The sequence below is a fragment of the Ictalurus punctatus genome, chromosome 14, assembly GCF_001660625.3.
Source record: "Ictalurus punctatus breed USDA103 chromosome 14, Coco_2.0, whole genome shotgun sequence".
Classification (NCBI taxonomy): domain Eukaryota; kingdom Metazoa; phylum Chordata; class Actinopteri; order Siluriformes; family Ictaluridae; genus Ictalurus; species Ictalurus punctatus.
In genome coordinates, this window is record NC_030429.2 from 28,813,013 (window position 1) to 28,826,468 (window position 13,456).

At 39.4% G+C, this 13,456-nt stretch overlaps 1 protein-coding gene across 1 annotated transcript; it reads right to left on the bottom strand.

The window, feature by feature from the left end:
- Nucleotides 1-1,591: 1,591 nt before the first annotated feature.
- Nucleotides 1,592-8,493, bottom strand: LOC108274851 (uncharacterized). The gene is made up of 8 exons (XM_017485285.3): nucleotides 7,797-8,493; nucleotides 7,637-7,670; nucleotides 6,239-6,300; nucleotides 5,856-6,140; nucleotides 5,568-5,648; nucleotides 5,298-5,420; nucleotides 3,561-3,671; nucleotides 1,592-2,547 (listed from the first exon to the last, which is right to left on the bottom strand). Coding segments are annotated over exons 2-8 (765 nt in total). The 5' UTR covers nucleotides 7,639-7,670; nucleotides 7,797-8,493; the 3' UTR covers nucleotides 1,592-2,446.
- Nucleotides 8,494-13,456: the final 4,963 nt, after the last annotated feature.

Consider the following 13,456-nt stretch of genomic DNA (forward strand, 5'->3'; position numbering starts at 1 on the left):
CAATAACTGCACACTTCACACCCACACCACCAAACATTAGCACTCTTTCACACACACTCACAGCACCTGAGAGAGAGAGAGAGAGAGAGAGAGAGAGAGAGAGAGAGAGAGAGAGAGAGAGAGAGAGAGAGAGAGAGAGAGAGAGAGAGAGAGAGAGAGAGAGAGAGAGAGAGAGATTGATTTAAATTCTGTTTATGGATGTATATTTAATCACAGAATTGAATCATGCTGTTTATGTTTCTTACCACTATTCTCCACTTCTTCTTCATGTGGTTTCTGTTTATAGAAAGTTTCCTGTGTGTCTTTGCTTTTCTCTGAGAGGAATTAAGACAATCAAAACACTGTTACTGAGCATCTCACATCCTCTTCACCAAAATGGAAACAGGAAACCACTTGTTATATTTGTGTGTGTGCGCGAGAGAGAGAGAGAGAGAGAGAGAGAGAGAGAGAGAGAGAGAGAGATATGTAGCAGTTGTGGTGTGGATGAGATGTGATGGAAACCAAGAAAACTTTACTGAAACACTTAATCTTTCAAACATTCCATAATATAATAGCCTTAGGCCTTAAAGTCAACACAAAATATTGAAACAACCCACCAATAATACTCAAAATGTGATCACTTAAGTTCTGCAAATGTCATTTGAGTTTAAAGACCACGCCCCCAATTCAGCATGCAGTCGATTTAAATAAACATTACTCCTTTTTTCTAGTTTTGTGAGCTCTTGAAAAACAAGATCAAATTTAAGCCAGTAAAGTAAGTAAAATATACACTTTGGGTTTTAGCTGAATATTTACATGAACTGACTGCTTTGCTATAATAATCTGGGAAGCCTTTACACATGTGAGTTTTCCATGCTGAGATCAGAAGACAGCTTCCTTCTGCTCAGTTAGTTTTGGGTGTTTGTTGTTTTGGCCTGGGCCAGCCTGAAGCAATACCAGTGACTGTATATTTTCTACAGTATATTGCATAAAAGATGATTTGTGCCATTGTCCTCATTTCAACCCAAACAAAGATGTAACACAGGTGAGGAGGCCAGGAGGACTGGGGTGCAGGCGTTGTTCCAGTTCATCTCAAACGTGTTCAGTGGGGTTGAGGTCAGGGTTCTGTGCAGGACACTTGAGATCTTCTACCTTCTTCCAGCCGTAACACACCACCTCTTCTTGGAGATTGCTTTGTGCACTGTGTGTCACGCTGGAACAGGTTTGGGCCTCTTAGTTCCAGTGAAGGGAAACTGTAACGCTACGACGTACAGAGACCTCCTGGATGGCAGGTGGGCAGCTATACGTACAACAGACAAGTGTAGTAATCTGAGGAAATAACAGCATTGGGATGTCTACTCTGTCATGCATGTCGGCACACAAGGTAGTTGGATTCTGACAAAGTTTAATGTTAAATTTTTTTTTAAGTGTTCCTAAAAGCTGTGCCTAAGATATCCTCAGTTTGACCAGTGTCTGCATGATTTTATGCGCTGTTGTCACTTGACTGGCGAATTAGCATGAATACACAGGTGTAAATGTGTTCCTAATAAAGTGTACGGTGAGTGTATATACATCAAATAAAAATATATCTAAAAAGAAACAAGCCCAAAGCTTAATATACAGCCTTTTATTTAGAAACACCAGCTGTCTCAAATATATTATACATTAAATATTAAAAAATAAATATGTTGTAAGAAAAATATTTTAATACTTAATATATTACTATATTTTAAAGATGTTTCTTTGGCTTATGAACATCAGGGTGTCTGCAAGTATCCTTAGGGTACATTAAATATATCCCAGCTGGGATGAAGAAAGGGGTGGGGCTTCCAGAAGTGTCAGTTATGTATTTTGAGTAATAACTCATAGCAGCCTACTCTGATGTTAAACTGCATAACAGAGAGCACAGACAATTACACTGTCTTAGGACAAATCTTCTTCTTTTTATCAGGGACACTCTGGCCAAAATTTCCAACTGATACAGCAGTTGTAAACATGCCTACTAAACTCTTACAGCGATGACGCAACAAGCTCTGTGGCAAGATTTCCCACTTTTAATACGTAGAAAACCACGTCCTCATTTTATCTTCAAAGGTGGAGGCAAAATTTAAAAGACTACAAAGTTGTGGCGGATGTACCAAGATGTGCTAAGTAGGCCATTCTCTGTCATGGACCTGCAGACACCCGGAGACATGAGGAACAAAAACGATGACATGCAGCCATGAAGAAGAGTAATGTAGTCAGATTCACATTTCAGGACAAATTTGAGCAAATTCCAACACTTTCGCTTGTTTCAGTAAGCTTTCAGTAGGTTAGGCTCAAACCTAGAGCTGTGAACACTACCCAGGTAACAGGGCTAGAGTGTGTGCTAGACTATACAGAAGCCAGAGACAGCATACAGAAACGTAAACAGAATCATCATTGTGTTGCTCCTTCACACGGATGAAATACTTTTGGTTTCGGCCCATCACAGCTGTTCAGTCACCTCAATTTGGTTACTCCTTGGGGTTACGGTTACTTGTCCAAGCCCCTGATTCAACATAGGGGTGCTGGGCATGCTGTTGTTTACTGCAACAAAATCAAAATAGTTAGCACTGATTACCATGATATAACATCATTTGAGTATTTGGCATTTAAGGTGGTTGGTCCAACACCGCTCCTTAAAATAACAACAATAATAATAATAATAATAATAATAATAATAATCTATTGATCTCCAGAGTTTTTCCTCAGAAATTAATGAAGTACTTACTACCTTACATCTTCAACTATCATATTACTTGCTGATTTCAACATCCATGTGGACATTGATTCTAATAAAACCAAGGAACTTATGCCAATACTGGACTGCTTTAACCTCAAACGCCACGCGAACTTCCCCACCCACGCTCCTGGTCACACACTGGACCTGATCTGTTCCTCTGGGCTAAACAATGTTAGAGTTACTGACTCACAGCCTGGTATCTCTGACCATACGCTCACTGACTTCAGTTTCACTATTCCCCAACAAAAAAAACATCATATCTTATCATAATCCGAAAGGGATTGACCCAATATCTTTCTCTTACTCTATTTATGCTTCTTCTATTCTTGACTCTGCTCAACTTTCCTGTCCCACTGAGATCCTGTCCAGCTAAAACTGCCATTTCTTAAGCTTTGGAAGAACAAGCCCCCACCAAGACTAGACTCGTTCCCTCCTCTCAAGCCTCTCCCTGGTTCAGTCCTGAGCTTCAGAACATGAATACACTAAAGCATCATGGAGATATAGCCTATAGTGGCTTAGTGGTTAGCACATTTTTGCTATCACACCCAATCATATTCAGACCAAACATAGTAAATGTCATCGCCATCATGACTCGAGTGTACCTGCACAGTTTCAGAACAATGCCACTTAATGCATGAGTTAAAATGCAATTTTACAACTTTATAAATAATTCTGTTGAGGATTTTAACTGGCCAAAAAACAGCACAACAATTATATGTTCAATCAATCACTTTGCCATTTTTCATGCTTGGCCCCGTAATTGCTGCTTGCAGCTATATTATTAATTTGTAGTAAGACAATCTGCTACAAAACTCACAGTCATTTCCGTTCTCAGGATTCTCTCTCAGTCCTTCCTCCAACTCAATGTCTTTACGTAAATCACACTTTCCATTTGATCTCCAGGAATGACAAAATCCCAGGTTTATACCTACGGAGTACAAGTATGTGCAGACAAATATAAAATTGCAGTTTTATGATTTGCAAATTTGTGATGTTCCATCTAAAAAGGTCCACAACAGTGTATCTAGGGACATGGGGACATCTTAAAGTAAAATTGTGTAAATATATTTGAGGGTGAATCAAACTAAAGATTTCTGATAGATTTACAAAACTTTCTGAAAGTTAATTGTACGAATTTGGTTAGCAAACCACTGATAAAGATTGTTTGCAGCACATGTAATGTCACTGTGTGGACTAGACAATGTTTCATGATATACAACCCCAATTCCAAAAAAGTTGGGACGTTGTGTAAAATGTAAATAGACAGAATGCAATCATTGACAATTTTTTTAAAAATCCATGTTATTCACAACAGAACATAGAAAACATATCAAATGTTTAAACTGAGGAAATATACGGTTTTTAGGGGAAAATAAGGTAATTTTGAATTTGATGGCAGCAGGACAGGGGGCAAGGGTGGCTTGGTGGTTAAGGCTCTGGATTACTGATCAGAAGGTCGGGGGTTCAAGCCCCAACACTGCCAAGCTTCCACTGTTGGGCCCTTGAGCAAGGCCCTTACCCTCTCGGCTGCAGGGGCGCTGTACCATGGCTGACCCTGTGCTCTGACCCCAACTTCCTGCCATGCTGGGGTATGTAAAGAAAAGAATTTCACTGTGCAGATACACATTTGAACTGAGCGCTGATAAAAAGCCAGATGGTCCCTCTCCTCTTTAGTTTAGAGAATGCAGTGTTCATGGTTTTCAAAAAGAATTTCAGATTTGGATTCGTCTGACCACAGAACAGTTTTCCACGTTGCCTCAGTCCATTTTAAATAAGCTTTGGTCCAGAGAAGACGGCAGCGTTTCTGGATCATGTTCACATATGGCTTCTTCTTTGCATGATAGAGCTTTAACCAGCGTTTGTGGATGGCACGGTGAACTGTGTTCACAGACAATGTGTTCTGGAGGTGTTTCAGAGCCCATGCAGTGATTTCCATTACAGAATCAGGCCTGATTTTAATGCAGTGCCGCATGAAGGCCTGAAAATCACGGTCATGTAATATTGATTTCCACCCTCGTCCCTTGTGCATGGAGATTTCTCCAGACCCTCTGAAGCTGTTGATGATATTATGTACTGTAGATGATGAGATTTATGTTGAGGAACATTATTCTGAAATTGTTCCACAAATTGTAGACAGTTTTTCGCAGATTGGTGAAACTCTGCCCATCTTTACTTCTGAAAGACTCTGGGTATAAAAAGAGTATCTTAGAGAGGCAATCATCTTACTGACCTTTTCACAATTAACCTCCAGCTGTTTCTTTTTAGTAACACTTACTTTACCAGCCTTTTGTTGCCCCGTCCCAACTTTTTTTTAAATGTGTCGCGGTCATAAAATTAAAAATTACCTTATTTTTTCCTTAAAATGCTATATTTCCTCAGTTTAAACATTTTATAGCGTCCCAACTTTTTTGCAATTGGGGTTGTATAAAGTCACAAATGTATACTGTGGTGATGATCAGTGGAAATGTCTCCAGACACAGTAAGTGAGAGAAATCTCTAAAATTCATAATTTAATATTCTATTGTATGTTGAATAAACTTGTATTCCTACTCACGTTTTCTCATCAGATATAACACAGGAATCAGGACTACAGCAGCAAATAACACAACACCGATGATGATGATGATGATGATGATGATCTCTGGCTTTTTACTCCATTCTTCATCCTCAGCTCCCCCTGACCAAGACAACAAATACAAAAACAAATGATATGAATTGTTTAATTACTTCTTGGTAAATGCACCCACAGTTTACATTATCTTATCATTAGGGCTGTTCTGATGTTTAAAATGTGTTGAAGTAAAAAATCTGCATTGACACTTACGGGTGGAGTTGGTGGTGGTGCTGGTGTTATCAATGCTGGCGGTGTCTCTGATCAGAGACGGTGTAGCAAAGACGTCAGGCTCTGAGAGACACAGTTTGAAAGGTGAATACATTTGTGTGGCACAGCAAACACACACCTACAACTTAAACAGGATTCTTTAGGACAATCATCCGGGAATATACAATAATACACTGTGGAATATGCAGACAGTTCTATTGGAACACGTCCGCAGCGGACAGGTGCTGTTACGCACCCCACATAGTGAAATGAGTAATGATGTTCTCTTACTGGAAACTGTGAGGCTAAGGTTGCAGAGGGGTTTTTTCTTCTCGATCAGTTGGGAACACTCGTAGAAGACACTGTACTCCTCGGTGAGGTTGCAAATCTGTAGACAGTTGCTCTTGAGAACAACTTCTCCTGTGTAAGACGACTTCCTATCCAACGTACTGCCAGTTATTTCACAAATTTCTTCCACACCCCTGAAACAAGAGATGGTGGTGGTCTGCGGCCCAAAACAGCACAGATCTACACACTGTCCAACAAATGCAGTAAAAACCCCAGCAGTAGAAACCCCTACAGAGAAAATTAACACAACACAATGAGCAAGACCTGAACAAACACCACTTCATCAGAAATGCGTAGATTTCAGAGTTTATGTTAGAAATCCTCACCGAGACAGCAGAACATCAGGATGAGGAACACCATGACCCTCTGACTGTCTGACCCTGAGGCCCTGCAGAAAGGCAGAAGACAGTAAATGTTAATGTAAAAAAGGATAATAGTCACGTAAACGTCTATGTCTGATTACTTTAATTGTCCATACAATGTATTATACTAGAATTCTCCCAGGCGCACTTTTTAGTAACACTGAATATCATTCTCCTTTCTGGAGCTGAACAGCCTTCTGGGACAAGGTACAAAGTATGTGCTAAGCAAATCGAAATCACTATTTAAAAAAACAAAACAAAACATATTTCCATTGATTTTGTGCCATCTGGATATCTCTATGCGCCGGCATGGATGGATTACAGAGATGCCTGTACAATCGTACCTTTCGGCAAGAGTCGCCTCTAAGTCATTCATTTCCGGATGCGGCGCTGCGCGGCAAGTTACAAAAAAACACCGTGCCGACCGGCACGCGGAATGAGGCCTTGCGCACCCACTCCGTGATGACGTAATTTTTGCCGCGCGCTCCCTCACGATATTGCGGACACGTCGAGTATAAACCAGGCTTAACGCCGTCTAGCCAGGGCCAGTGGCACGAAGGGGCCCCCTCATTCAGACCATCCCGCCCCCTCATTCAGACGTCTCGCCCCCTCATTCGGACCGTCCCGCCCCCTCATTCGGACCGTCCCGCCCCCTCATTCGGACAGTCCCGCCCCCTCAGTAATTATGAATGTGATGATGGCCCGGCCAAGTTCAAATGCGTTCCGCGGTCCATGAGATACGGGTTGTATATTCTTGTCACTGTACTTCCGGTAGCACAGACCAACAGACCAGACTATAAATTTGTGCTGTGGTAGGATGTAGGGCATTTCGACACAACACAAACCCTGGGCTGCAGGGTTTCTAGTTGGGAATACTTTGCGTTACGTCATCGCCCCTCTTCAGTACGCTGCGGGTGCAGGGCCTGTGTCTACCATTAGTGTTTGTGTAGGGTGCCACATATTTTTTAATTTTTTTTTTTTTTTTTAGCATTTTCAAAGGGTGCCGTGACTAAAAAACGTTGGGAAACGCTGCTCTATGGCGGCCACCGGAACAACGACTCGAACCGGAAAACTCGTCACGTGAACTAATAGTTTCTGTACAGAACCTATGGGGATGCTGCTGCGCATGCGCGGTCAAAAAATGAACGAATCGTTCATAAACATCACTATTCTGTAGTAGTTCAATACTTCTGGCACAAATTTAATTCCGTATCTTTCAGTGTTATTATCGCTGAGTGTGTAAAAGCAGATTAACAGTGATTTTAAGGACAGCGGCTGGTTTATAGGAAAACTGCATCAATTACAGAAATAAATAATAACTCGTAGCTGATTGGTTTGGCTGTGAATAAAAAAATAACTTACATGTTTTAACCTTTCTCAGCCCACAAAGAGAAAGCTGTTGAAGACAGAAAAATCCGACTGTGAAACTTTACCAGTCAAACACCTGAGTTTACCTCTGAATAAATAATGCCACTTTCAACCTTATAAACCATGTTTAACAAAATATAGAGCCGATTCTTACAGTGTTCAGGAGTGTTTTGGTTCCTCGGTGTAAACAGGTCTCTCTCAAAGACGTGACTGCGGCGCTGTTCCGGTCTGACCGAGTCGCTCACCTGTATACCAATACACCTGAGCTCTGGCTGTGATTCTTCTCTCGCTGGGTTTTCAGGTGCATACCGCCACCTAGCGGGGTGTGCAGCTTCAGGGCTTCATGTGCCTAATAGAAAAAATAAAATAAAATGAAAATGAAGGAGAGCCTTACTACATTCCCACATTTTCTCATACCATTCCCAAAATCCCCTTCAAACTCCATTCCTGTTCCAAGTCATCTTCTCTCCCAAGTTGCTCCTTCCTGAATTATATTTTTTACACCTCATTATGATTACACCACATTTTCTGGAACATTACAGGCATCACATTTACCTGATACGCATTTTCCCATTAATAACAGGGTTGATTTTAGGCTGGTATGTCCAAGTCTTAATCTTGATATAATCACTTCTTCTCTTCTGCATTTTCCTTTAAAAGCCTTGACAGTAATCGAATTCTGAATATTATAATAGTGTCTCCCTTTGCTATCTGTGTCCCACTTTTTCTGCCATGATTCTCTCACTGCCGTTTTTATTAATGATTTGGCCTCAACTTTACTAAAGGGGACTTTCATTATTTCCTCGTCCTTTAATTTCAGCACATTATTTGCAGTCAAATCTGCTTTCTCGTTGCCCTCCACATCAATATGAGCTGGAGCTCAATTATCATGGATATTTCTTTCAATAAATCATCTCTTATTGTTTCAGTTGAGTTCAAGCTATTGAGAGCTGCAACAGAGTCAGAACAAATTATTATTCTTTCAGGTCTTTTTTCTTCTATCCATTGCAACCCTAAAATTATGGCTACTACTTCAGCTGTAAATACGGATAATTTATCATTGATTCTTTTGCATATGGTTACATCAAACTCTGGTGTGTACACTCCTACCCCTACATGATCATTCCTTTAATCTTTAGATCCATCAGGGAATATTGGTATATATTGGTAGTAGTTCCACTTAATATATTCATGAACCAAATATCCAATATTTTCAGGCCATTCTTTCTTTAGCTCTAAAAGTTTCAGGTCAACATTGGGAGTTTGAAATATCCATGGAGGGACATTACACCATACTACGTTTGGACCATACTCGAGTCTCTTTAGACCATGTTCTTCCCCTACTGTATTAATATTCCAAATGGATCCTTTACCTATTCACTGATGCGAATTCCCCCAGCAATCATATAAGACCTCTGTGGCAGGTTGTACTTTCCCAGACCCTTTTAGCTTAGCCCAACATGTCAGTGACAGCTTTAATCGTGTTAGGTATAATGGTAGTTCTTCAATTTCTACAAGTAACGCATTAGTAGGAGTTGTTTTAATAGTACCAATACTAAGTCTAAGAACTCTGAACTGTATTCTGTCTAGTTTTTCCAGGACACTCTTGGCTGTTGACCCATATACCATATGGCCAGTATCTATATAGCCAGTAGTGACAGTATATATCTATATAGCCAGTAGTGACAGTGTATATATATATATATATATATATATATATATATATATATATATATATATATATATATATATATATATATATATATATATATATATATATAGCCAGTAGTGACTGTTTATCTTCACCTCAAAGCTGATCTCATAAGCTTTAATACTTTATTACTTTTAGTTTCAATCTGTTTAACCTGTGTCCTCCATAAGCATTTCTCATCAAACCTTATTTCTAAATATTTGAACTTTGTTAACCTCTCCATACTTTGACCATACCGTTTAAGCTGTATATTTTCTAACTTTCTCTTTCAGGTAAAGAGCATGTAATAAGATTTACTGAGATCTTAAATCCCCAGTCATATGTCCATCGTTTTTTTTACTTGGTCAGATACTCTTTTACTAATTTTAATTTGAAAATGTGGAATGTACAGCTGCTGAAGCTTGGCCTGTTTCAGGATCTTTAGAATCATCAGTGAAAATTGGAAGCATTGAGTAGTACTTTTCCTATAAATACTGTTTAACCAGTGCATCATTTGCTATTACTCTATTTTTATCATTAATCATTTCTTGCAGATTAAGATCTACTAATGGTAAAGGGAATAGCCAAGGTGAAATAGGTGACGCTGGTACTATAGGGCTCATTGCTACATTTAGTATTCCACTTGATTGGGCTTCTTCTTCTGCAATCCATCCAAAACTTCTTAATTTACAAAGTGTCCCAACTTTTTTGGATTTAGGGTTGTATATTGTGGAAAACTGCAGTTTAACATTTTGTTGTGCCATATTTTTGTTCTGAATGTCTGTTTTATTAGACACTAATTCCACATACTGGCATTTGTTATTTTGCAGTGTGTTAAAGAAAATGTACAGTATTTAAGGCAACTACAAAAGGGCAGCTAGACCTTAAAAAATTAGGAAATAAATGCAAATAATCAAGCGTGATTTTATACTTAGAGTTCATTAACAATATTTACCAGTTACAATAATGAAATTCCAAGCTATAGTAGTTGAGTTAAACTGCTCTGGATTCAGTTTCTGAGTGTCTGCTGCAGCTCTGAGCGCTCTGAGAGTCTGACCGGAGCTGATATGTTTAAGTCTGAGATGTCAGTCATGTTCATTTCAATTTAGCAAATGATCAAATATCTCACTGCAATATTGTGCTGTTTGTTAACACATCATTTTCAGCCCCACCCAGACCAGACCCTTCCTAATTTTGTCAACCTGATTTTGGAAAAGTCTTTTAATGTTCTTACTTATAAGAAGAGAATTAAACAGGAGGACAGACCAGCAGATGAAACAGAACACACACAGCTACTTCAGTAACACACCCACCTGCACTCCCTCGATTTAAAAAGCCACAATCTGGCACTGATCCATGTGTTTTTCACATGTCATGTGATCATCACCATTATGTGAATGGTGATATAACCACTCACATAATCACATGTGAACGGTTTGTGGCATTTCCATGAAAGAGGTAGTAAAAACATGAAGTTATGACCATATCAGCAAACTCAGAAACCAAAAAAAAAGGGGATTGCAGCAATACAGCATGTGCAGAGTGAACGGAGACAGAATAGATCATTCTGGGTGGAGATTTTGTAAATTCTGTAGGATATAAATAAATATAATTTCCCCTAAAATGGGTTCATGTGTCCCTGTGGAGTGCCACCTTTTCTCCCAGACAGCACCTGGACACTACCATCACTCTTCTTTTAATAAACCTGTAACTTCCCACGCATGATATTTCTACTTTACAGCACATTTCTTCTTCTGGGGTTTTACACTCACTTCAAGCTCTCAACTGCAAAACTCCTCCAGATGTTATCATATCAACTGGGGCTTTTCTAAAAGGACGTTTGGGCTCCAGACCCTGAGTGAAATGCATCGTGCTGATTTAACATTACCTGATAGGAGATAGTATCGGGAATAGCAGATACTGTAGTTTCCAACTATCATAATATCTTTTAAGTTGGACAATTTTACTGTCTGTGAGAAAGTGTGGTTGAGATTGACAAAAAGAAATTTATATTGTTGTATCTTATAATATGAGTTTCTCTTTCACCATTTTTGTGTCCTACATGAACCTTAATAACTTGCTATCTGATTTTGGAGCAGAGCAACAAAGCATCTTCCTCTGATGAACCTTATCTTGGTGCCGCTGAAAACATGAACAGAAATTTAAATAAAGGGAACAGCCCTCTGCTGGCTCAGATCGTTATCAGAGAATAGATGTAAATGGAGACTTCTCTGTGCATACAGGCTGCTCATTAGAGATAAATTCATACATTTAACATCTATATCCTGAACTGATATTTTCTGTACCGCTGCTCTGGGACAACGTCCACTGTTAAACACGCTACACACACAACACTGAACTGAAATGCAAACACGTATAACACATTTCTGTCACTGTCACTACACCACTGAGCACATTCTGTCAGCATCGTTGGCATGTAAAATATATGATATTACAGAATAAACTCTTTCTTCACTCTTTCACTCTTTTCTGGGTCTTGGAGAGAGAGAAAATCACAGTATACATAATTAAGTCACTGAGCACATGAGTGCTTTTCTCACTGCGCTTGACTGGTTATCACATTCTAAACCCCACTTTTTACCCTGGCTAGAGGAACATTTCACACTTGTAAGTTAGAAGCTGGGTTAGCACCGCTTTTTGCCCAGGGTTATGAAACCCTGTTCCAAAGCAAGGTTAGCACCACTTTTGCTGTGTTAACCCCGCATTGCAGTGCCAAACATGTACAGTGTGAAATGATGCTGTGTTAGAATGTTAAGGCTAGATGCAATCAGAAACTGAACGTACCTTGAATCACATACTTTGTACAGTCACAGAAACCCTGCATGTTGTTTAAACAGTAGTCGCAGCATTTGAGGGCTGTTTTATTTTTACAGTTATGTTCAGAAAAGTCATTATAACAATTCCCGTTTTGGTTTGGAGTGAAATGAGGAAGCAGAGACAGGCTTAACAACTCAAAAGGGGATTTTTATTTACTTAACCATTATTACTTTAGCTTTTCAGTGATTATATTTTAGTGCACACACACGGTTCTGTGCTGCTCAGATCTCTCTCTCTCTCTCTCTCTCTCTCTCTCTCTCTCTCTCTCTCTCTCTCTCTCTCTCTCTCTCTCTCTCTCTCTCTTTCTCTCTCTCTTTCTCTGTGGTCATGGGGCCCTGAGAGCACAAACTTCCAAAAATAAGCAAATAGGTAGATTGACTAAGATAAATAGCCTGAGTTACATTTACATTACATTTATTCACTTAGCAGAGGCTTTTATCCATAGTGACTTACAAATGAGGAAACACAAGCAAAGCGATACATCAAGCAGAGAACAATACAAGTAGTGCTACTGTACAAGATCCATTAATTGAGTTCCAGAGGAAGCAAAGTGCGCAGAGTAGAGGTGGAAGTGAAATTGTGTGCGTGCGTGTGTGTGTGTGTGTGTGTGTGTGTGTGTGTGTGTGCGCGTGTGTGTGTGTCTGTGTGTGTGTGTAAATGGTGCTATTTGATGGACTGGTGGCGCATTTATAGTGCATTCCCACCTTACATCAAGTGTTCTTGTGATAAGCTCCAGATCCACAGCAAGCCTGAAAAGGTCGAAACACTTACTGGAGATGAATGAATTCACATTCACGATAGTATCTATAGTCACAACATCATTAAATTATTTATTTTAAGTACCAACAAAATCTGTGACCATGAATAAAACAAAAAATGTGTATCAAAAAATCAAATTTGGATTCTCTTGGCTGCCCACATCACATGTCTTACACACACACACACACACACACACACACACACACACAACTAATTTTGACTTTCTTTAAGCTTGTTTTTTTATCTTCTGCTTCATGCAAATGTTTGATTTGCCTTCCTTCTGTGAGGCTATGACACATTTGACTTGTATATTGCCTGTAGATCCAGTTTGCTTCTGTCTTACACTGCATTTGAGATTTTGCATATTCTGTAACGCAATTCAACTGGACATAGACATTTTAACCCTTTCGTGCACCCTTATGAAGAATCAATTTACAGTTTTAGGAAAGCATAAGGTATAAATCCTAATTCAAACCTTTCAAAAGCATTCCTGTCATTTAACACAAGTCATTACCCTGATTTCTGTC